At 49.7% G+C, this 23,708-nt stretch overlaps 6 protein-coding genes across 6 annotated transcripts; 2 read left to right on the top strand and 4 right to left on the bottom strand.

Moving 5' to 3' along the window:
- The first annotated feature begins 964 nt into the window (after window positions 1-964).
- GGS25DRAFT_417209 (uncharacterized protein) lies at window positions 965-3,887 on the top strand. Its single transcript, XM_049258534.1, has 2 exons — window positions 965-2,649; window positions 2,716-3,887. Exons 1-2 carry the CDS (start codon window positions 1,641-1,643, stop codon window positions 3,783-3,785), a joined length of 2,079 nt encoding a protein of 692 aa, XP_049113923.1. The 5' UTR covers window positions 965-1,640; the 3' UTR covers window positions 3,786-3,887.
- A 4,498-nt stretch (window positions 3,888-8,385) lies between these two features.
- GGS25DRAFT_417490 (uncharacterized protein) lies at window positions 8,386-10,068 on the bottom strand. The gene is made up of 3 exons (XM_049258535.1): window positions 9,926-10,068; window positions 9,717-9,760; window positions 8,386-9,652 (listed from the first exon to the last, which is right to left on the bottom strand). The coding sequence occupies exons 2-3, from the start codon at window positions 9,720-9,722 to the stop codon at window positions 8,468-8,470; spliced, it is 1,191 nt and encodes a 396-aa protein (XP_049113924.1). The 5' UTR covers window positions 9,723-9,760; window positions 9,926-10,068; the 3' UTR covers window positions 8,386-8,467.
- A 341-nt stretch (window positions 10,069-10,409) lies between these two features.
- On the top strand, window positions 10,410-13,064 carry GGS25DRAFT_503832 (uncharacterized protein). The gene is made up of 6 exons (XM_049262091.1): window positions 10,410-10,540; window positions 10,596-11,080; window positions 11,131-11,203; window positions 11,276-11,285; window positions 11,347-12,305; window positions 12,394-13,064. Exons 2-6 carry the CDS (start codon window positions 10,994-10,996, stop codon window positions 12,525-12,527), a joined length of 1,263 nt encoding a protein of 420 aa, XP_049113925.1. The 5' UTR covers window positions 10,410-10,540; window positions 10,596-10,993; the 3' UTR covers window positions 12,528-13,064.
- Window positions 13,065-13,151: 87 nt separating this feature from the next.
- On the bottom strand, window positions 13,152-14,331 carry GGS25DRAFT_503835 (uncharacterized protein; the record flags this gene model as incomplete). The annotated part of the gene is made up of 1 exon (XM_049262092.1): window positions 13,152-14,331. A coding segment is annotated over exon 1 (995 nt), but the record flags the coding sequence as incomplete, so codon positions are not given.
- A 1,645-nt stretch (window positions 14,332-15,976) lies between these two features.
- GGS25DRAFT_524653 (uncharacterized protein) lies at window positions 15,977-16,870 on the bottom strand (the record flags this gene model as incomplete). The annotated part of the gene is made up of 2 exons (XM_049264647.1): window positions 15,977-16,548; window positions 16,624-16,870. 2 exons carry the CDS (start codon window positions 16,868-16,870, stop codon window positions 15,977-15,979), a joined length of 819 nt encoding a protein of 272 aa, XP_049113927.1.
- Window positions 16,871-22,191: 5,321 nt separating this feature from the next.
- Window positions 22,192-23,708, bottom strand: GGS25DRAFT_503840 (uncharacterized protein). The gene is made up of 2 exons (XM_049262093.1): window positions 22,726-23,708; window positions 22,192-22,650 (listed from the first exon to the last, which is right to left on the bottom strand). The coding sequence occupies exons 1-2, from the start codon at window positions 23,168-23,170 to the stop codon at window positions 22,619-22,621; spliced, it is 477 nt and encodes a 158-aa protein (XP_049113928.1). The 5' UTR covers window positions 23,171-23,708; the 3' UTR covers window positions 22,192-22,618.

The following is a 23,708-nucleotide window of genomic DNA, read 5'->3' on the forward strand; positions in this document are numbered from 1 at the left end:
ACCATCCATGGATATTATACTGTGCTATATTCAACTCTACCGAGCCCCTAATTACACTACCTCCCTTAGGTAGGTAGTAGACTCTAACTTGGAGAGAACTAGAGCTTTCCGTCTCCCTTTCGTCTCCCACTAGAGGCCGTTAGGTCGGACACTTTCTCTGATCCCATCCGCTATCGAAATACTTAATCTTGCGACATGATCAGCCTCAGACCAATGAGTCTAAGTCTAGACGGCAACGATAACTCGTCAGAAAATTCCCCGGATTAGGGACACTAGAAGTATGATGTGGTACAAAGTCGTCGATTGGCTGATTGATCCATTATAATTTCCAGAATGAATACCAGCGTTGCATCGGGCCAAATTGGTGTACAAAACTTCTGGATACTTCAATTAAATACACTGATTGGCTCCTGTCAAAACGTTCGCTGCGGTCAACACTATCCTAGAAGCGATCCCTTGGCGAGAAGATCGGACAGACAAGTCACAAAAATGTCAAAGAGTCGACAACAACAGCCTGCCCCCATGTGAGCAACGAAACAAGGGATTAATTGCTTCTTCATGATCACGGCAATTGTACGTGCGTACGCAGGTACATAATGTAAGGCGAGTACCTATATGTAACATCGATTGAATAGCTAACATTACATAGTAGTATATACCTACCTAGGGTAGGCTAGTACCTACTTACCCATGCAGGTAAACATCAATGTCCGTCTCAGGTCATGTCTGTCATACCTAGTGTACATGTAGTACCTGATGGGAAGCTTGCCGCGACTCGGGGTGGGGAAGGGTAGCCGCTTGTGCAAGCCACGAAGCACGGCATCATCATCAGGGTTAGTACTACTACATAGTAGGTAAGGAAAGGGTACCTAAGGTAACCTAGGTAGGTAGGTAGGTATGTATATGGATTCTGGAATCATGGAAGCATGTGTATGAATTCTCTCTTTCTTCTTCTTCTTCTCGTCGTCGATAATCGAGTCGGTAATTGTTAAGACCAGGGATCGACCGAAAGCCCCATAGTTTCCATTCCGCGTTCCTTTAGTTCCGTACCTACAGTTGTACTAGGTAGGTAAATAGTTGGATTTGCGACCCTCTGTCTTCATAGAGGACCCCCCCTGGGCTCTTGGCTGGGCTTGTCTTAGTAGGGTCCATGGGACTGTGGGATTCATCTCTTTGTCGAATTACGAACACCACCCACCTACGAACACGGTTCCATCCTTCATCGGGCCCCCTGCCCCGAAGTTCAACTTTTCTCTGGATCCTCAAATCCAATTGGATTCTTGATCCAGTTTACTGCTTTTTCAAGCAGTCGAGTTGCAGTCGAGTTATTCTTCCCCATCATTTCAAATCTCTGCGCATTGTCTTCGACTATCTTTTTGAAACATTTTTGTGCTTACTTTTTCGTACTAAGAAGAATAAAGGACTTTCACGTACCGGGTTCACTCCAAATAGGAACATCCATAAGAACATCCATACTACATTGGTTACCGGTACTCGGTACTCTACTTCACTTGAATACTACGTAGAGAGAAGTTCACAGGAACCACCCTCTCATTCCCCGTTACCCCCAGTCCCATTCCCAACCGCTTCCCCCTTGCAACACCCCCAATCGATCGTCTTGGACGTGTAAAAAAGGCGCTATGGGGAGCTTTGAGCCCCTTATGAGCTTCAATTTACCGGAGCTTCTGGCGGTGGACTTGGAAGATTCTGAAGAAGTTTTTAAATCGAAACAACTAACGGCTGGTCCCCCCGCGCCCGCCTTGGCCGATGATGGGACCAAAAGACGGTATTCTTTACAAGATAGTTCATTGAGTGCTGTTCCTTCATCCCATCTAACAGACAACATGAGCAGAGCCAAATCAATGCAAAATGTGCATGAAAAAGAAACACAATTTATAATCATACGTCACGAGGCACAACCCGACAACAACAGTGACTCTGATACCGCCAGTAGTGAATCATCTGGTGCTTTGATGCCCCCATCAATCAGTATGCGGGATGCGTCAGTCACCACTGCAGCTACTTCAGTCACTTCCGAGAGAATGGAGAAAATAGAGAGGATGGAGAGAATGGAGAGAATGGAGCACCCGAACTTACCAAAGCTCGCCATTGCCACCCAACCTAATAAACAAGCAGGAGAGAGTTGGATGGACTTCGACATCGAGGATCCAACATCGCCGGATCGCAGGTACAACAGTATGATCAACATAGCTTCCCCAGTGCAGGAGTATCTCTCTCTACGAAGTGATCTTCCCTTGGAATCACCAAGGAGCATGTCACTAAACTCAGCTGTTCCTCGCCCAATTCTAATGAACCCAAACTTATCGTCGCCCACCATTCTCCCACCTCCGCGTACCGCGGACCCAGAGCGCGTCAAACAGCCTTTGGCGTGTCCCATTGAGCTTCCCAAGCGACGCTCTTCATTGCGATATCGAGAGTACACCTCACTCCCTCAGATTAACGTCTCGCACTCTCTACCCACAACGACTCATACAACGACACATTCAACGACCCATTCAACGACTCATTCCAGGGCAGCGTCAGTCATCGAACACGCGCCATCTCAAAGCCACAACCCACCGATTGCGCGCCTACCTCAGAGACCAGAAAGTGAAAAGATGGCCAATCATGAAGGCGATCGTGACAATGGTAGGGTCAAATCGTCCTATAAGATTAGAATCGAAGAAGACATAGCTGAGCAGTTCTCACAAACAGAAAACGGGCAATATCCTGAAATCGCTCCGCCTGGGATTGACGTTGAATCGTGGTTGGAGTCCGCAGTTGACAATTTCCCTTATTACGCCCAGACGAGAGCCGACGGACACACACCCTTACCGCTTCCGCCAGAGGTAATTGATACGCTTCGAGTCTCGATAGCATGCTTCCCAGAGACCATGCTCCAATGTTCTAGTCTTTCTATTGAAACCATTCGTGGTCACTCCAGGAAGCTAAGGTACAGGGCTACGAGCACCCCAAGCCTATATTCCGAATCGCCCACATCAACAGAATTTCCAGACCAGTCAAAACAATTTAAATGGAAATGGCTACCGATGAAGAAGCAACCCTCATCCCCCACTCCCATGCCGCCCAGTCCCCTACGAAACGGCTTTGGAGAGAGCCCGGAATCGCGATATAGCCACGCCTGGCCTCGGAGACCGGACTGGACGGCTATCCAGAATCTCTTTCCCACCGGGACCGATTACCTATGCGACGCTCTCTACGCTCACCTAGTCGCATACAATTATATTACTTCCCTATGCCCGCGATCCGCACTAGTCAACCCAATGTCGCGTCCAACTTCCAAGTCCTCCTCAGCAGGATCGGATATTAGTATGGGCCTCTCCATCGATCTGCGCACATCGGTTGATATCCGATGCTCTATCTCGGATGGCACTACGATACCGCTGAAGGCAGCGAGCCTACTCGGCCTACAGGACGATCCTTCTGCGCCAATTCCCGACCCTCCTTCGTCGCGATGCGCCACATTGCGTAGCAAGCGGTCGTTTTTTGCGGTACCCAAGTCTGCTACTTTTTCGGACGGTAGTCGGCCGATGACATCCATGGGCCCTCGGCGCCAATCGCCGGCCGACCATACCGAACAACTCCTAAGGGATCTTCGATTAGGCCTGGCGAGGTGTATCTCGAGGCTTGTAGCTACATTACGGGTTTCTAATGGTTGTCAAGCACCGGGTGCTAATGGACCCCAGGCGAAGCGGGAGGATGATCCCGATTTCATGCGTGCGCTCTGTGAGATTGTTCGTCTCTCCGAAGAAAGATATATGTAGAAGATTCAGGCGTAACCTTCTACCGGCCCGACGCGCGAGCCAAATTGAACACATACAAGTACTTATGGTCAAGGCGAGAGAGTTGATATATACGCCCCTTCAGGAAAACGCGATACCCATGAAATTAAACAGGGCCACTCTCAGGCTTACAGTTATTCCGCAGAAAATGCTTTTGCTATTCGTCTATACTTCTAACTCATTTCTTACGATAAAATTCTGCGACTCGCTTTGAGGCACCTACATTGGTGCCGTATGATTTTTATGCTGGGCAAACCTTGCTTAATCATGTACACTATAATGCGATTTCTAACCATTTCCTGCCTGCGCCATCGTCTTAGGGAATGGAGAATGACCGAGGAGGAAAGAGGCCGAAAAGATCTCGTCAAAGCTGGATTAGGGGTTGAGAAACTAGTAATCAACAATGTTGGGATGGCATTACGCAAGGCATGCATGAAACATGTCTATGTGAAAAAGGGTGGTTAAAGGGATCATTCTTAAAAAAATCAGATACCTCTCATTCATGTCCTGGCGTTCTCGGAAGGAAGGGGGGGGGGGGAAACATGACAATCCGGAGTTGGTGGATATGGTTGCTTGCTACAGACTTCCCTCCCACTAACTATCTTTTATAAGACCACAATCCAAGCATGAAACCGAGCAAATAGGAAGATGAATGAAAGCCGCGAGTTTATTTACTTGGGTGGTGATGGCCTGTTTTAGCAGACCGTATATTAAAAGTGTGCCGAGCCTACTATCAGGTAGGCAGGTAACGCAAGAGAATAGATAGGCATGAATCTAAGATTAGAAAAACACGGTCTGCGTACCTACCTAAAACAATATTCACTATCAATCGATGCCTGTTATCCCTCGCCTCCATTAACTACTCCTTATAAACAATGGCATGTAAAAGATCCATTGACCGTTTACCACGGGTCAGGGATGTCTCGTGTACTAGCGTCATCCCCAATATCCCGAAGCCAGGGCCCCGGCAAAACATGTTTTAATAGCCTAGTTGATATGTGGTAAGTGCTCGCAAGACAAGCAACCACAGCCGGCCAGGTGGTATTGTTAGTTGGGCAAGTCAGGTTGCTCGGTCACTTCGTTAGTACAGTTCCGTAACGTGGGTTGTACTCGGTATCTAGTGTAGTTTGGGGGGGGTAAAGAAACACCCTAACAAAGGGTTAGTTAACTAATTATGAAGTAAAACGTTTGAGAAGCATCGTAACCTAGTTAGTTAATAGTTGAAATGTGAATAGGTGCAACTGAATTATGTAACTAACATACAGACAGCAACGTTGACTTGGGTACGGTACATAGCTAGGCACTGAAACAAAACTCGAGAGGTCAAAGTCGCGGAAACAACTGTTCGGGGGGTTTAGGGAGACAGGAGAACTACTAGGTTAGGTGCGAACGCGAGGAAGGTAAGGGGAAATATACACCGACAAGGCTTGATCCCGGGCTGATAGTTATATTGGGGCCCTTTTATACCTAGCCTCCGGCATGTTCGCATACACTACTACGTACTCTTCGCAGGGAATGTACAATACATACGAAATGGGCCCAACTGGAAAGCTACCTAATCACTGTAAGGATACTTTTTTGTTTATTACCAAAAGGTAGGGAAGGCAAGACTACCTAGATAGGTAACATACCCTTGCGTGTTTTGGGAATCAAGGTTCTGGATGGGGAATAACCTGCTGCATGGTAGTTTATATCAAAGACCTTTTATAGAACAGCGATGCGATGTGACATACCAGGGGGGAAACTGGATACTGGAATCCACATGATTGGGATTCACGTGACGAGAAAGAGTCACATGATGGGCTAGCCCCCTTTTTTAAGCCCCTTTTCAACTACACCTTTCTTACCAGGGAAGACTACGGCTATATATTTTGGGTTGAATGGTCGTAGGTTTGGTGTAAATGACTAGTACATCAAATTCAGGCAATTTGAGATGAATTTCTAAGCTGAGGAGGCATTCATATTTGGCTCTCTAAGACGTATAATGGAAATAATCTTCTATATGTTCAGCAATTAGTTAGTTATATCGAGACTTCCTAGTTGGGCTTTAATGAGGTGAGGCTCATTGACAACCTTATCTTAGCACAAGTGAGGATTTACTGTTTACTGATCATTAATATGAAACATTAGGAGTTATTTTCTGAAAATGGGCTCGATAATAGAGTGAGTACGCCAGCTTGAATAAATCTGAATGGAGACATGGATTATTCTAAATCCCGCCTCTCGCTTTATCCGTATAAATCTGTAAGGCAAGAGGGCTTCAAGAAATCAGACATACAAGCCATGCAAGACCAAAGCAAATAATGTAGGTTAGGCTATCTATCTCGTAGGTACCTATTCATTGCCCCTAGAAACGTCGAAAACTATCATATCCCATGACGTGCACGGAAATCACGACAAGATTAAAGGTATCTGAGGTTACGCCCCTTAGGCAAGCATGCTCTCAGTCAGATCAAAACTGGCAAGCGGCGGCTTGCTTGATTTGCTGTAGGGCTTTCGTGGAAACCCACCTAGTTTAGGTGACTGCTTTCCCATTGTGTAAGCACATAGCAGCAGCTAATGATCACTATGTGCAATAATACCTCACTGATTGGTGAAGTGCTTGCATTAGAAATCACCAAACATTTGATAATCTAGGCAAGCGCCGACGTACCTAAGGCAGCTAGCTCCCTATCTACCATATAAGAGCAGCTCTCTACAGCTGTATAAAGACGCTGATGGGCCAATGGGGTGGGAATTGCGCAAGTTCCCATCCCACGATACGGAAATACCTATATTATCCACCTGAAGCAGGTGTGTTGGGCACTTAGTATATAGTTAAGTCTCAAAAATTTACGAAGCTTGGTGGGGGTGTCTGTTACTGCCTTCACCACCACAAAATATTTCAACCCTTTCTACCGGTACCTTTAATTTTCCCGCGCACAACTTTCCTTTACGTGAATCTTTTTCTTCACACCACACCACTTACACCGTCCTCATCCTACCATAAATCAATCAAGGTTTATGATTCTTTTCTTCACGTCTCACCTTTCACGTCCTTTTATTTTATGTTATTTCCGCGGACACGCTTTATTCAATCAACCAACCTTCCACAATGAACTCGGCAGCCCCACCCATCCTCCGCCTTCCCGACGGCGTGCAGGAGAATATAACGCAGCACACGGCCCTCCGTTCCCTTCCCCAACCTCGCGCAAGACATTCTACCGCCTCTACGCTAGCAAAAAAGGGACTCCCTCGTCTACCACATCATCACCACCAACCAACCAGATCGGCGGCGCCAACTACCCAGCAGCCATCGCCTGCTCCAGCGCCCGACGCACTGACTGGACCGACGAATGAGCCAGCCTTGACAGTGGCGGCACTTCTTCGCCGCGGGAGCACGCGACGATCCGGGAACTGAACCGGTTCCTTAACGTGTGGGTTTCGGGATGGTGAGTTCTCCCCCTCTCCCCTCTCCCCCCCCCTTTTTTTTCTTTTTTTCTTCCCCTACCAACAAACACACCACTAACCCGAAGAAAGAAAAAAAAAATCACAGCCTGCGCCGACCTCCCACGCAACCAACAATCCCGCCCTCCCCAGCCTTTGCATAGCCAACCGACACCCTGGCTGACCATGCACGGGCTCCTGGGTTTCGCGCAGACCCTGGAGGACCGCAGACCCCCTGCGCGAGTCCCTCGGCAGCGCGTGTGCGGCGGCTTTCCTGCAGTCGAGCCTTGGGCCTTACAGGTCCATTTACCAGGTCCGCATGACGGTGGTGTGGCCGCGGCCGCGGCCGTTGGGGGAGTGGACGAGGAAGAGGAAGGAACAAACGGAGACACAAATGGAAACCATTAACTCGTGAAATGAGTTCCCTGACGGCGAGGAGTTTGAGTCTGAGTCTGAGTTTGCGAATGAGGCTGGGTGCGGAGATTATCACTTCTCGAGCATCAGTTAGGTGCCTGCCTACTAGGTGCTCAGGTGGTATATCAAACGAATAATGCCCTTCTCATTCACGGCTGCCTTCACAAGCCCCTAATTCGTGAATCACTGCCCATCTGCCTACCCATCTGTCCATGACACATCTATACAAGCGTGTAATACAAGACGAGAGGTACTAGGTTAGGTAGTATGGCCAGCAGGACACTTTGGTGGTACATCGCCTGAGCATGCGCAGCATAAAGCTTACAGAGAAAGAACATGGCGTCCCTGTGCCAGTTCTGTGGGGAGGTATTCTATGGGTGGTATCGCAAATCAGTTACTGGACAGATGGGCATCCGATAGTTTGGCTTGGGTATTTGTTAATTGTAGGACAGAGTACTCCACCAACACAGAATGAGGCTTTGCGATGCCATTCCTTCAGACTATGCTTCTTCTCATCTTCTTGGCATGATTGATATATAGGTACCTACCTAGGCAGATATCTACGAGTCCTCTGACCGATACGCGTGCTAGTAACTGTTGGGTCACTAGATCAGGTATCATAATGCGCAGTAAAAGTGTTCTCTGTCTGCGGTATACATAGATCTGGTCACTCCAACTTATATCCGTCTTAGAGCTCTAGTTAAACAAGGTGCCAGGTAATTAAATTAGCATTGGGAAGATGATATACACGCCAACGCCCCATCCCCCTTCTAAACCAAACTCCTGCCTTTAACGTTGCAACAGATTACCGACCACACTGTCCCTCAGTTATAACCCATCGACTCGTCAAACGGATACCGATCCCTCAGCACACCACCGATCTGTCCCTGTTCCGCGAAATCTTCCATGCCCGTGAGCCCGCTACTCGACTGCTGCGTCATCGTTGCTGGCCACGACACGCTGCCCGTGAAGCCACTACTCGACTGCCTCATTGTCGCGGGCCATGACACGCTGCCCCCCTTGCTCGAATCTGGATAGGGTAGCGAAGCGCCGGACCTGCTACCGCCACGGCCGCGCGGGAGGTGATCCACCGTCGGAGCGGCTAGGCGGCCATGCATGCGGAACGTCTTGGCATGGGCGTTGCTGAGACCCAGCAGTCCCGCGGTCACAAGCAACAGCACCATGAAGACGATAGAACCAGCCTGCGACATATTCCCGCTAAGAGCCGCGACCATGTAAACGGTCAATTTGGCAGCAGCCTCGAGATACCCGTCTAGATGCGTCTTAGCGCTCAACCAATGCGTCGTGGTAATAGCCTGCAGGTCCTCGGCCATCCCGCGCAACGTGACAGAGCGGCCGTGGCCTAAGTCTACGAGGTACTCGGTCAGCACGCTACTGACGTGAGTTGGTGACGGTGGGGTCTCGGGGGGCTTCGAGCGCTGCTTGATGACCCAGATGTTGAGGACACGGGAAAACATGAGAGCTAAAAGGGAGGCGAGACCCCACCACTCGCGCAGCAGAATCATGAAAACGAAGGCGGTAAGTGTGAGGACTGGGCTTGCGAGGTACAGCACGTGGGAGACCCATCCGAGATCTGCACCCTGATCCCGCCAGATGGTGGCGCGTTGTCCCGGCCGCTGGCTGCCGCGAAAGTAGTAGTTTCGCTCTGGCATGGTTCCGACGTCGACGGTGACGCGTTGACCAGACAATCCTACCCGTTCAAGATATTGGTGGGTGGCCGTGTTGGTGATGTTGTACGTGGACGTCTTGCCTTCGTATAGCTCGACGGCATTGTAAGACTCGCTATGACCAGCGAGTGCGTCGGCAGCCTGCTGGTAGTGCAAGCCCGGGGCAAGCAACAGGGCATCAAGCCATGATGAGCCCCCTACTATTCTTGTTCGCTGGGCGATGGTGCCGAGGTCCGCTAGCGCTAGGAGCCCCGAGGCTGAGAGCTCGACACCGGGAATAGGGGTCTGAGACCAGTTCGGAAACGCACGCTTTAGTATAGTCTACATGAACGGTTAATTCACACTTGTATATAAAGCTTGTCTACGATGGACATGGGCAGCCCACCTCCATTTGTAGGGATCGTCAAGTTGAGTACCTAGTGAGTAGTCAAATTAGATAGTTAGGTAGGTAGGTATATAAAGTGGTGTTTCTTTTGTACGCATGGAGCCTCGATATTAATGCCACCGTACATACAGGCCTAGGTTAGGTATGGATATGATGTTCGATAAACCTTCCTATATCATATGAAGATCTGAGACATGCTCAAGACTAACCGTAGCAGCTCTACGAGGCCATAACCAATCTGATAATAGAAACAGGATAGGCAGAGGGGACTTTCCCCTTTTTATGAACCCATAGCTCTGGTAGGGTTACAATATCCCCTTTCGAGGCTCTAGCTACGGCCTGCTGATCATCAGGCTGGCCCGTTTCCAAAGCAACCATAAGTAGGCTCGATATGCAAAGGGATCTGGTAGATAGGCCAATGACATGACGAGGATGGAATCACGAGCTACAGGCATTGTGCCGCAGGGAGAGGGTGATTTATAGATATAGTGAATGATTGCACCCTCCCAAGGAAAAAGAAGATGGTTGCAAGTTTAGAGACATGAGAAACAGGAGGAACAGGAGGAACATCTGGATTTATAAGGTCCTAAGACATGTTTTCTTGGCGTTGGGGTTGTACATATGTGGGAAATAGAATCTTGGAGGGGGAAAGGGAAGAGAAGAGAAGGGAAAGGATAAGTTTAATGGTTGAATCACATTCACAAAATCAGTTTACTTATCTTGGGTACTACATAACGTTAGTACGTAGTACATCTGGTATGGCACTAGAGTGACTAGACACCCCAGGTGGGGAGAGACTAGAGATTAGCTGCATAACTACCTAGGTAGGTACTATGTACGTGCATAAGTAGTGTGACAGCTGACCCCATATGTACATAGTCAAGTTACTCAAGTAAGCCACTTACGGAGCTAGACGGACCGGATAAGCCACGCCCTACGGTATCGATAAAAGCTCCCACCAGTTCAAACGATAACCTTAAACCTTGGAAGTCATAAAGTGGGAGACTGGTCGGTTCCATCGCTGTCACGAGCTTCCAACTTACAACCTTACCTTTTACTTGTTTCCAAAATATTACCTTGCAGCCTTAGTCCTTGGTACTGCATATTTCACTCCTCTCCTTTCTAATCATCAACTAAATTATCAACTCATTAAAATCAATATTATCCCACTATTTCTACATGATATTGTACTACTTACATCTTTCACGGCAACAAGTAAACAATAAATACCAAGGCTACTTAGGTTACCTAAGCTTAGCTATGACTTGACCAACAACATGTCTCCTCCATCACCACCAGAATCAACTTATACCGTCTTCGTCCGACTTCCATTTCCTAGGGGCAACTTCGTTGATCCTCCTCCTGTACGTAATCCAATCCCCTCTTAGTAAGAGCTGACTGATATGGATCCAAGGCGAATTGGGATTCTGTTAAAGACGAAGCTCTGTGGAGCATCGTATCTCGTCTTTCTGGAACAGAGATAGACTGTAAGTTGTAATGTGTCCATGTAAATGGTGATAACCTACGCGTCGTGTAATGGTTAAACTAATAGATATCAGGGAATGAAATGTAGGTGCTAATTCTCATTCCCCTGCTATGCAACCTGTGCCAGCCAACTCATCCCTATTAGCGCCGACAGCTTCGGTGTCACCGTCGACTTCCTCCTTCAGCAAGTCGCCTGGCTTACGGAGCGCCATGCATCCCAAGTTCGAGCCCAGATGCGCAAGGCTGCCGCTGCCGCGAAGGGCTCATTAGCCCCGTCGCCTCAGCCTGGCCCTGATGGTCCCTTTTCAGCAGAGCCTATGCGACGTACTGGGTCTAGCGAAAGGCCACCTCGAGCACCATCCGCATTATCTATTCGGAAGGACTCTCCGCTGCCTCGAAACGACGGTAGCATACCTGGCACTCCGCTGAGGAGCAACTCCAGACCTGTCACAACCCGCACTTCTTCAGCCAATACTACCGTCTACACCGCCCGCAATATAGGCCCTAGCGGAAAAGCCTCCTTAAAACCTAACATCGATGCGGCGCGACAGCGTCTATCCTCACTTCCCATTGCCACCTCCGTTGATGATCCAGATCCGGACCCGACGTCCTCGAGCCCAGTCGAGTCGAGCTCCGAAGCCTCTTCGTCCGAGTCCAGCCCCGCACAGTCCAGAATCATCCGACGACCACCACGCTTCCAGCAAAACAATAATGATGGCCGATCCTCCTTCGCCGATGACGATGACGATGAAGACCCCGAGCCTGCCTTTTTGCTCCATAGGACCCAGACACAGTCAGATGGTTCAAGCAGTGGCACTGGACCACACGATCTCAGCGCAACACTCCGCGGCAATCCATCTGTGCGCGACTACGCAAAGCGCAGGGAACGGTTTCACCAATCCCATACCTCCGACTCATCGAACAGTTCCGCCGTGATGCCGTTCAAAGGTAATTCATCAGATCAAGGCCGGTCCAACGCAGGCCCACTCTCGCCTCGTCGCACCATGGAGCTTGCAGGTCGTAATTCTGGCGGCAAGGGGAAGGGGTACTCGCGCGATAGCGATGGGACGCCAAGTATGGGAAGTAGCTTTAGTGATCTGGACGGTACGGCCTTTTCTCCTCCTTCCTCACACAATGTTTCCTTCACGCCATGGCAAAGGGTTAAAGGCCTCGCTAACAAGATCTGGCGCAGACGCTTCGGTAACCCAGTCGGCCATGGAAGAAGTATTTGCCAGCAAGATGCAGGACGGTACCTTGGGTAGCCTTAGAGGAACTATCAGTGCCGCTTGGAGGAGCAGATATTTACCAGGGAAGTCGAACCCCTGAGCCAAACCCAGATTCTTGTACTTTCCCCTTCTTTTCTTTCAAGCTTCTTTCGCCTTGCTCTTGATATTTATCTCAAAATTTGGAAATTCAATTTACTACAGTAGGGTTGTCATGCTCACGTGGGTTAGGCGGGTATAGCGGGCGGGTTACGGCAGGGCAGGGTAGCTCCCAATGAGCGGGCGTCACCTAGGTACGGCGTTTCCGGGATTTCCTGTTACTGTGTATCATGTATTGTCTTTGATGGACCGACACATAGCTGAGTACTATATAGGTGCTATATAGGTACTAGGTAGGCATGTAGGCAGGTAAGGCGAGTTGGTTTACACAATGGGACTGATAGGGCTGGAACTAAACTGAAAACTCAACTGCCTATGTGTATTGTATCTAGCGAGTCGTAGCTGGGAATATGTATAGTAGGCACTGTACTTATCCACGAGGAATTCACTACCTATTCGTCTATCTACATTCTGCCTACTTGACTTACATGGCTACAGGTCTAGGCTTAGTCAGCATGCATATAGTTAGAGTATCACTGGGTATTATAGAATATGAATATCAAAAAACTAAAACCTATCGTGATGATTGTGATGAATTTGTGTAGGGTTTGGTGCATCCTATCTAAGTATCCATCCATCCATCCATCCATCCATCCATCCATCCATCCACCATTCGAAGAGTAAGTGTCAAGGGTCTACCCGGGATCTACTAATCAACGCAGAGTAGACAAGTAAACCATACAAAATACTAGCTAGAACAAAGACGACCACACAGAGGGCCTAAAATCGTCGAGGCCTTCTTCTCCCCTCCCCCACTGACACATGATGTGTGTCGAAGTTCACCACCACACATGGATGCACGCCCTAAGTAGGTACATCGCATAGTGGTATAACCGCTATAACCTCCCCAGCAAGACGACGCGTCTTTCAGGGGATCTGGAATCCCAGATCCCCTAAGGCAGAGTAGTAAGTAGACTGCCCGCGTTGAATATGTGTGATGATGGATAGCGACACAGTGATGGCTGGGGGTGCAGCCCACAGCACATCGGCTAGTTCTTCGAACTCTTTCCCCATGGATTTGGGATGGGTTGTTGGCATAGGTCGAGTAGACGAGTAATGTAGTATACGTAGTATTAGCAGGGACACAAACGGCCACCCTCATGGGTGTGGCTGTTTGTGTGCAGCCCCACACCGCATCTGCCAACTCTTCGATTTCTTTCCCCGCCCATTTGCGGATGGTTGGCTGGCTGGCCGTCCATAGCAGAGTAGAGCGACTGCCTATGAGACGAGCCAGCACAGCGACGCATGATTCTGTGAGTGTACTTGGCCAGAAAACATGCGTCGGTGGTGGTGTCGTTGACGGCATCATTGATGTACTTATTGAAGACCGCCGCACCCCCCCATTGTTGGAGGATGAGGAGTATGTCACCAGCACCACCACCACCCAGGGGAGGAGGGTAATAAAAGGTACATACATGCTGTACCCCCTATAACACTCCATATCCTGTTCTCGAGCAAGATGTATGTTAGGTAGGTAGAGATCTCGGCGCAACGCAACAAACACCATCAGGTCGTGCAGATCCAGAACCCGGACCAGACACCACCCCGTTAATGAGTAATGGCATCCGTCCACCACCCAGCCACACCCCCCTGAGAAGGTGTGTGTGCCTATCGTTGTCGAAGGCGGCGCAGAAGAGACCAGCCATATGGAAAGGGAATGTTTGCGAGAAACGATGCATGCTGTCATCCACAACGCCGCGAAAGCCACTCGCGGGCAGCTTTCGCGGCGTTGTGGAGGCACATTCCCCCTGAGGAGGTGTGTGTGTCTATCGTTGTCGAAGGCGGCGCAGAAGAGACCAGCCATATGGGAAGGGAATGTTTGCGAGAAACGATGCATGCTGTCATCCACAACGCCGCGAAAGCCACCCGCGGGCAGCTTTCGCGGCGTTGTGGAGAAGACGCCATCCTGGGAGGGGCTGTTAGAGGTACATACATAGGTGTTGTTGTACCCCGTATAGCCTCGCACACCCAACGTGCTTCTCGACAGCGGCCCTCCGCGCAAGAACGTCAAGTTCCTGCGCATCCTCGGCTCCCAGGCGGCCCCACCCCCGCCCCGTATAGCTGGCTGTATATCGCTACCACGCACCCCCCACCACCCCCTGGGTGGCGAATGGCGTCGATCGCAGCGTCTGCGTCGAGGGCTGGATGTATGTCGTTTGTCGAGTAAGGGCCACCCAGATCGGCGAGTAGCTGTTCTATTCTGTGGGTGGACGGACGGACGTACACCGTAGGTACATACGTACCCTCTATAGCCTCGCATGGACAGGGAAGACTTCAACGGCAAGTTCGGTAGTAGGGATCTCAGCGCACCAAACATCGTTTGGGTGTGCGTCCTTGATCCCACCGGGCCGCCACCTCGTGAGGTACCGTGGTCGTGGTCGTCGCCCACGCACCCCGCCCCATGGGGTGGCGCGGCTGCCCGGTGCGGAGTAGGTCTGCTACATCGAGGACTTGCTGTGACAAAGACGTATATGTGTGTCGGCCCATGTAGCCTTCGCAGCCATGTCGAAGAGGCGGAGGAGGAGGGGCTGGCCGGAACAGAAGAACACCGAGAGCGCCATCCTGGGATGGCTGTTGGAGGTATATGTGTAGATAGGTAGGTAGTCTCCATAGCTTTGCAAGTCTCCAACGGAAAACTCATTGGTAGAGTTCCCGGCGCAGCGGCATCGTTGGGGTGTGCGTTCTGTATCCCAGACCCCCTGTAGAATGATTGAAAGTACGGTTGGGTGTGGCACGATGGAGAGTTCTCGAGGACAGCCTTCGTGGTGGGTAGACTGGGTTTTGGCGAAGCGTCGACATTGTCCAGGACTTGCCTACCTGGGTGGGTATAAAGGTACATTACATACGTACCCTATATAGCCTCCCATAGGTAAGTCTCCGGCGAGATTATAGGTGGGGATGACGACGCAGCAGACAGATACCGCCCCATCCGGGATTTTTGTACATCTTCGCGCTTCTGGGTTACACACCCCGCGTGGTGGAGCATCGAAGATAGTCGGCCATTTGAATGACGCCGCATCTTCTTCTTCTTCTTCTTCTTCTTATTCTTCTTGTTGCCGTCGCGTGCCCTGTTTCGGGTGACTAGGCACCTATCTTTTGACGATGCGTCGGTGGGTTCGAGCATTGTAAAGGGACACACATACAGGAGAATGTAGGAAAGTTGGTTGAAGGCGAGATGAGATGATAGGGGGGCAGAGACGCCAACGCAACAATCATTCTGGTTCTGGCTTATGTTGCGTTGGGTCCTGCCCCGTGAGAAAGTGGTATTGTTGCCACCATGAAGCAGGAAAGATGAAAGGAAGAAAGCTTGGTTTATTCCTGACTACTCTGGCGGAGTGCCAATATATGGCTGGCATAGTGGGGCCGTGAGCCTCAGGCACCTGCGGCGGAAACCTAGGTGGAAGGCAAGGAGACGACGCCGCGTGATGTTGTGGCGGCGGCCATCCATTTTTTGATGGTTGCATTTTTGGAAAAACTGTTGAGGGGCTTCTGTTGTAGATGTAATCCATTTCCTTGGTCTCCGGCGAGCTGTAAGGTAGGCGGAGGCTCCCACGCAACAGTCATTCTGGTTCTGGTTCGTGTTGCTTCGGGTCCGCCCCCGTGAGAAGTTATGCCTAGGTGGAAGGTAAGGAGAAGAAGACGCCGCGTGATGTTGTGGCGGTGGCGGTGGCCACCGATTCTTGGATGATCGGCTTTTGGCAAAAATGTCGAGTGGGTCCGGTCATAAATGTAGTCCATTTCCTTAGTCTCCGACGAGATGTTAGGTAGGCAGAGACACCCACACAACGCCGCAGGAGTACTGCGTCTACCGGCCCAGGTCCCACCCAGTGAGAAGTGATACTTGGGGAGGGGACCCAGGCCAGTAGAAGACGTTGCAAGAACGCCGGCAAGCCACACGAGCCGAGCCGTCGTGGGTAAATATTTGAGTCCAGCTCGTGTGTGGGTTCGTGATTGGCTTGCCTGCGCTGTCTAGGTCGACATAGATGTGAGCCGATAGATTGCACTCGCAGGTGTCGGTGACTGTTGTTAATCGCGCGCACTGCCGCTTTGGACGAAGTGCGTTTTCACAAGCGTGGCCTGGCTCATGTTAACGAGGGGTATAAAGGACCATGCGTAGTGTGTCGTGGCCTTTGTAATCTCTAGCAAGACGACAGAAATATTAGAGACACCCGCGCAACGAAACATAGAGTAGTCGTCTGCAATCTCTACCACCCAGTGAGAAGTGGTACTTAGATACCACGCAAGGAGACGGAAGACGTCATCGTGGACTTTTTTGCCTCGCACCATTGTTGCAAAACTGGCATTTGCACAGGAAAGAGTCTGGTGAGTCTGGCCATGGTTGTAGAGGCCAGACAGCACCCACGTAGTAGGTTCTGCCCCTCCTTAGTCTCCGGCAAGACGGTCATGTAGACCATTGTTAATTCCCTCCCCACGCAACATCATCGTCGTTTTCATTGGTCGTCGTTGCTGCCTGGTCGGCTCGCGTCCCCCAGGAGCTCAATGAGCTCGTCTAAGTAGAGGTCTAGGCGGCTAGTAAATAGCTCCGCGTGGGCTGTGATGGCTGAGAAGCGTTTAGCGGCCACTTCGAATGATGCTTTCCCCTGCATTTGTTCGTTGCAGGGAACCCGGACCAGTCGACGGTAGAGCGACCTGCGGCGTCCCCAACTCGGCATGTAAGAAGTCAATTTGCCGTGCACGGGGTGTAGTAGCGCGGCGGTCATCTGGTCAAACTCTCGAAGATCTCTCCTCGGATGTGCGAGATCCATAGCGGACAGCTCATCTCCCAGACCTTTCGTGGTCGGCGTGGGTGTCGGCTCCGCAGGTATGGCCTAGGTACTCTCTAGGTATCACTTCTCGCGAGAGGAAGCTGCCGGTGGCGTTTGACAACAACAACAACAGAGGCATTCATGTCCTTCTTCTCATCCCCCTTGAGCTGGGCCCTTCATTACGAGACCGCTCGAGCAAGCAGACGACGGTTTGTCGTTGCTTCTGCAGTGCCATTTAGGTACAAATGGTTGACTGGGGGGGTTTTTTTTTTGGCAGAGCGTCAGGTTCGGGGCGTGGAGGAGAGAAGAGGAGAGAAGAGGAGAGAAGAGGAGAGAAGAGGAGAGGAGAGGACAAGAACGATGATGAAGTTGTCATTGTTGCTATTGTCATCGTGCCTCCCTCCCAAGGGCAAAGCCCCACGTGGAGGGATGGAGGGAGGGAAGCCAGCGTCATGGCATTCTTTAAGGCCTGAGGTAATATATAGATATAGAGGAGAAGGAAAAGGCGTACTAGCACACAACCTCCGGCGAAATAGCAGGTAGAGATCCCGCAAAACATATTTTATCTCTCTGCTTTCTTGCCGGCCTCTGTCCCACCATGTCTGTGGTTATAAGAAACCCAGGATAGTAGACAAAGAGAAGACGCTGCGTTGTTGTTCTTGTCCCGAAGCGCCGCTTTGGCGGACGTGTAAGTCACCGAATGTGGGATATAAGGGAAAAGAAGAGAAGAACGACGATATCTCGTCAGTATCCTCGTTGTACCTTCCTGGTCAGGGCGAAGCCCCACGGGGAGGGGGGGGGGGGCGGGAATCCAGGTGTATGGCTTTTTGCAAAACATCAAGTGGCTGATGTCGACGGGAGGAAAAGAAAATTTGGCATATATAAGTGCTCGGTTTGTCGTCTTTCCTATTGTCCAAACCCTCCAGCGCGATGCTCTCATAGGGTAGAGATCCCCGCCATCCTCCTCTCCTGCGTCCTGCTTCTAAGCTCCACCACATGTGGATCTGGTAACGTAAAGCAGGACGCAAGGAGAAGACGCGGTGTACTTGGAGTTGCAGTTCCGTATTGGATGGTTGGCCTTTGCAAAAGCGTCAGGTACCCGGCTTGGAGGAGAAAAGAGGACAAGACAAGAACGACGATGTTTCGTCATGATCGTCGTTCTTGTCATTCCTCCCAGGGCCAAAGCCCCACGGGGAGGGAAGGAGGGGGGTGGGGGGTATCAATGAAGGGCATTTTGCAACGCGCCAAGAATGGGACATGAAGGGAAGGAAAAGAACAGGTTGCCGTTGATATTGTCGTAGCATATTTGCTAGCACCCAAAACCGCCGGCGAATCAAGCAGCTTCTTCACGAAGTCTGGAAGCTCTTGCTGCGGTCGTTTCCCTCCTGTGAAGCCATGATGTATGTTTGCATAGCCGACGGATTGTGACGCGGAAATGGGATGGTGGAGGCGAGAGCGAAGGTGGAAAGAAACAAGGGAAATAAGATGTGGTAGAGATTCCCACGCAACACCCGGCCTTTATCTGCTGCTCCATCATTGGTCCCTCCCCGGAGGAAGTAATAATAGACTGTAGTTGGAAGACACCGTGGGTTGTTGTTGTCTCAATGGAGCTCAGGTGCGACTGGTTTGACGACGTGTCAAGTATTGGACATATCAGGTTGAGAGAATTGATATGTCGTCTTCGAGAGGGCAGAGCCCCACTGGGACGTGGGGGTATGTACAACTTAGGACGCGCTTCTTTGACGTGGGCAAAGAACGGCATGGCAACGTCCTAAGGACTCGGGTGAAGGTCGAGGAGTCGGCGGGTGTGATGTACCTTGGGAACACGGGACAGAAGATGAAGGGCGTGCGTGAAAGGATTCACGACGACGGCGCGTTTGAAGGTTTGTGATTGATTGCTCCACCAAGACGGCAGTGTTCGGGTAAGTAGGTTTTCATCACGCTTGGCCTAGGCAAACGGAAGCCGTATTTTGTTGTCTTGCTCGCCTGACCTCTTATCCGAATGGAGTCATCGTGTATAACCCTTCTTGGTACAATCGGCATCCTTTCCCTCTCCTTAGCCGCCAGTTACCGCAGTCAGGTTCAGAGGCTCGTTGTATCGGAAGTGAAGATCAAACACCAAAGGCCACACCGCAGTGGCACATCGGAGTTCTCCCTCCTAGTCGCTTGGCTTTATGATTCTGAGGCTCAGCCTTATAAACACTTCTTGTTCGAAACCTGATTGGTGTTGAAGGCCATCGCTGCGCCATGGGCAAGGTGTCTCCCGCCCCTCAGGTAAGGAATGCCGTTGTCCTTAGGCTTCCTCAAAGTCTGCCATGTCGAGAATGTATAGGGCATACCCGCCAATCGCAACAAGCGGCGTCGCTTTTGTGTGTTGCGATTGGCATGGGGTTAAAGTGAGGGCCTTGAAAACAGACGAGTGGTGTCTGGTTTTGTGCTGGACTCGCAAGCCACATATTTCTCAAAGGATATGAATATCCAATGTTGAAAAGGTTGAATGGCGTCTAGTTAATTTATCTCTTGTTAGTGAACCGCTGTGTTATTGGAAGTAATATTGATTGATAGACTCACGATGAATAGGTAGATACCATGAACCCAGAAGTAAAGAAGTTTTCAGATATACTGACATAAACTAGAGGAGAATGAATGAAAGATCAATCATTGACTCCTTGGTGTAGGTGGCGGTGAAATCTGACAGAAGTCTTTCTTCATGACAGGTCGCTCACGCGTCCCGAAGAACGCGTGAGCTTAGGAAAATTATTGTCGTTATAATGGTTTCGATTTATTTATAATATTTTTGTTCAAGTATGAAGAAGGAGAGGGTGTATTGTCATCACCTACTAGGCGTTGCGTTGCCCAGTAGGTGATGTACAATATTATGAATATTGTGAATATTGAGATTTGGGCTCTGGGGAAAATTGGGAAGAAGGAAAAGAAAATAAAAAAAACCTCCGGCGAGCTGAGTTTATATACTCATCGGTACGTTGGTACATGCTGAGAATTTTCCCCTGATGCCTTACGGGATACCATATAATGGTGGCTGCCTGAGTCTTCACCCTACCGCAGAGGCCTCAGGCACGCCTCCTGACACACAGCGCACAAAAGATTGTGAACCGCCTAAGCATACCTCAAAACCCCCTATAGCAAGGACAGCAAGCATTAAAATAGGTGCCTAGGTAGCTAGAAGACGGTGGCCTATATATATATATAACCCTAACCGAACCCCCCCCCCCCCCTCCCCTCCTTCGACAGCACCCTCACGCACCCTACCGCAGAGGCCTCAGGCACGCCTCCTGACACACAACGCACAAAATATTTTTGAACCGCCTAAGTATACCTCAAAAACCACCTATAGCAGGGACAGCAAGTATTAGAATAGGTATTTAGGTCGGTGGCCTATATATACCTAGCCCTAACCGAGGCCCTCTCCCCTCCATCGACAGCACAAATACACAAATAAAAAAATCTTCAAGGTAAACAAACGAACGCGTAAACAGCCCCACCCCCTCCCACACAACAATCACGTAGATCAGGTAGGTAGGTAGCAAAAATCCTCGCCTCTGGCATAGGTGAGGAAGGCAAATAAAGGGCCTCTATTTGCTAGTTAGACGAGAGTGGCAAACCGGCAATCCCAGGGGGAAAGGTAGATAGGTAGTAGACAGGAGATATTAGATCAAGAATCGTATTGGTATCAGCAATACGCGTAAGAGATGAGCTGTGCTCAGTAGACAGTAACGCCCATAACACGTAGCAACAGCCGCCCACCTGTTTTACTACCTAGTATGCCGTATGCTTCAACTCCTAATTGGCAACTCTGTAGATCAATATACCCATAAGCTCTAAGCCCGCTACCTAACGTGTATCTTCTCGTTCTCGGACCTGTGTCGTATCGGCAGCCGAAGCTGTCCCTAACCCGCTGGACGACTACCAGATACCTATAGCCACCGGGAACGAGTAGAAGGAGCCCTCAATTCACCCTCATGTGTAGGCTCCGACGATGAACTGTATCGTGGCTCGTACTACGGAGTTTTCTAGTACCTAGATACCCAAGAAGCTTGCGCGGGAAAGCCTCATAGCTACAGATCTAGTTCTACCTAACCTAGGCTAGGAAGAACCGGTGGGCAATGCTGGTGGCGAACGCGAGGAAGAGCGTGACGCGGCTGGCTATCCGACACTCAATGATTGCTGTTTAAAGGGAAGATGTACGTCTAGTTGAATGTATTCACGATATACTCTACTCTAAGCACGACCTGATTACCATTTCTATGTATTTTTCTTTCTATATTATCGTAAATAGTGGCATGATACTTAACTGTAGTTGATATTTGGCGTAAATCCATTGGCGTTAACCGGCGAGATGGTGTCATCTGGCAAAGGAAATCACTGTCCGCCGAGCACAACTCTCAGAGACACCGGGGCGTACGTTAATACCTATACATATGCTTCAGATGGTATTTATGTAATGAGTGACGCAAAGGTTTGCTTGCTTGTGACTACGTTAACATCCTTCATTGGGACGTGTATCGTAGGACAAGAAAGATAGCAAGAGGTGATCACATTGAAGGCGGCACGAGGAACAATACAATGGCTTACCTACCTATTTATCCAAGTAGATATGTTAGAGAAGCAGCTGAAGATAGCTTACCATTCATGTTTATCACGGTAGTCAAGAATTACGGGTGTCAAGAGTCACGAGAGCTAATAATTACGAGAGTCAAGAAGCAGTTAAACGTGGAGTGGCAGGATTCGTATTCACAATCTAGAAACACAATCTCGAAATACAATCTGGAATCACCAACAGTTCAGTACATATGAACTGGGGTATCATTAGAGATCTCGTTTCGTAAACCGATACAAAGAACAAAGAACATTGAAGCCCCTCGATTGCATCCATCACACAGATACCCTTCAAACATTCTTCTTAACTCATCCCTATAGGCAAGGGGAAATGAGAAAAACATTCTGAGAATCATTCTCCATGCCAGCCCTAACGACCAAAAGATTAATGCTAAGAATGTATAGTCCCCATTACAAGAGGGGGGAGAGTATCAGAACCTTCGCGAAGTCCCTTCAAAGTGTCGTCGTCAATCTTGTATTCCCATGATCCATCCGTCAATAATAATATAATCATCCTTGCAGTGAGTTGTTGAGTAAGGTTATAAATATAGAGATGCATTATAACTCAAAGCAAAGAGAGGATAGACATTGGACCATGAGAGCAATAGCGATGTCGGTTCCTTATTGCGGGCGAAGAAGCACATAGAATTGCCTAAGTACGAGTCGCTATCTCGTGCTCTTCGACTATAACAAGAATCAATTAATTAGCATATGCAAATGATAAAAGGGAAGAAAGTATTGCATGAATGAAGAACTTACCAAACTCGCGCTTGTCGCCACGGCGGAGTGCGGTCCACTGGTTCCAAGCGGGACGCTCGGAAGAGGGAGGAGCGGAATGCTCAAATGATGACAAGTCGTCATTCTTAACAGTAGTGGCCATCTCATCCTTGGGAGGAGGAGTAGGCTCGAAAACTCCGCGAGTGCCAGTAACTCGAGACTCAATCTCTTCGTTGGCAGCAGTGGCGGTAGCAGAGGAGGCCGAGTCGGCGACCTTAGCGTTCCGGCTCTTGCGAGTACGCCAGACGAAAACAACGATAACCGACAGGATGACCAAAATGACAGAACCGGTGATAATACCGATCTCAAGACCGGATGGGGCAAGGTGCTGGTCATCACCAGCTAGGATGGCAGGGCTAGCACCTCCATCGAGAGGAGCGCCTGCATCATAATGGTTGTCATCGTCGTTATCCGGGATGGGCGACATGTTGACCGATCAAAACAAACTGAATAAAATTCAAGGTATGCTTTGGTGAAAGTGTGATAAGGAACGCTGACTAGATTATTAGTCAAGGCGTTGATGAATGACGAGGATTATGTTTGTTCGACGTACTGGGTGTTAAACGTTGCGCCCAGTTGAACGGGGAACAAGGTGATTAAAGAATTGAAGGTCGTGGTTGTAATTGAGAGGAAACAGGACACGAAAGGTGGGCGACGAGAGCACAACAATAAGTGTTGTGCTTGTAGGCGGCAGATGGTAGGTGACTAGTACAGAGATTACTGAGTAACCAGAAACTGTGTACTATGGTGAAGGAAAAAAAAAAGAAATAAAAGAAGGAAGAAGGTGGGTGTGTAGGAAAGGAAGAAGAAAAAATAATAAAAGAGTTCGGCGGTGCTGATTTAGTAAATAGGGTATGGGGACATGGGGAGAAGTAACCAAGACGTCGAGGAAGGTACGATGTGCCTATGTATGTTGTAGGTCAACAGCGGTACTTGCCCAAGTTATTCGAACCTGAGGAGTGAAG

This window comes from Hypoxylon fragiforme, assembly GCF_022984875.1.
Source record: "Hypoxylon fragiforme strain CBS 206.31 chromosome Unknown GGS25scaffold_8, whole genome shotgun sequence".
Taxonomy (NCBI): Eukaryota; Fungi; Ascomycota; class Sordariomycetes; order Xylariales; family Hypoxylaceae; genus Hypoxylon; species Hypoxylon fragiforme.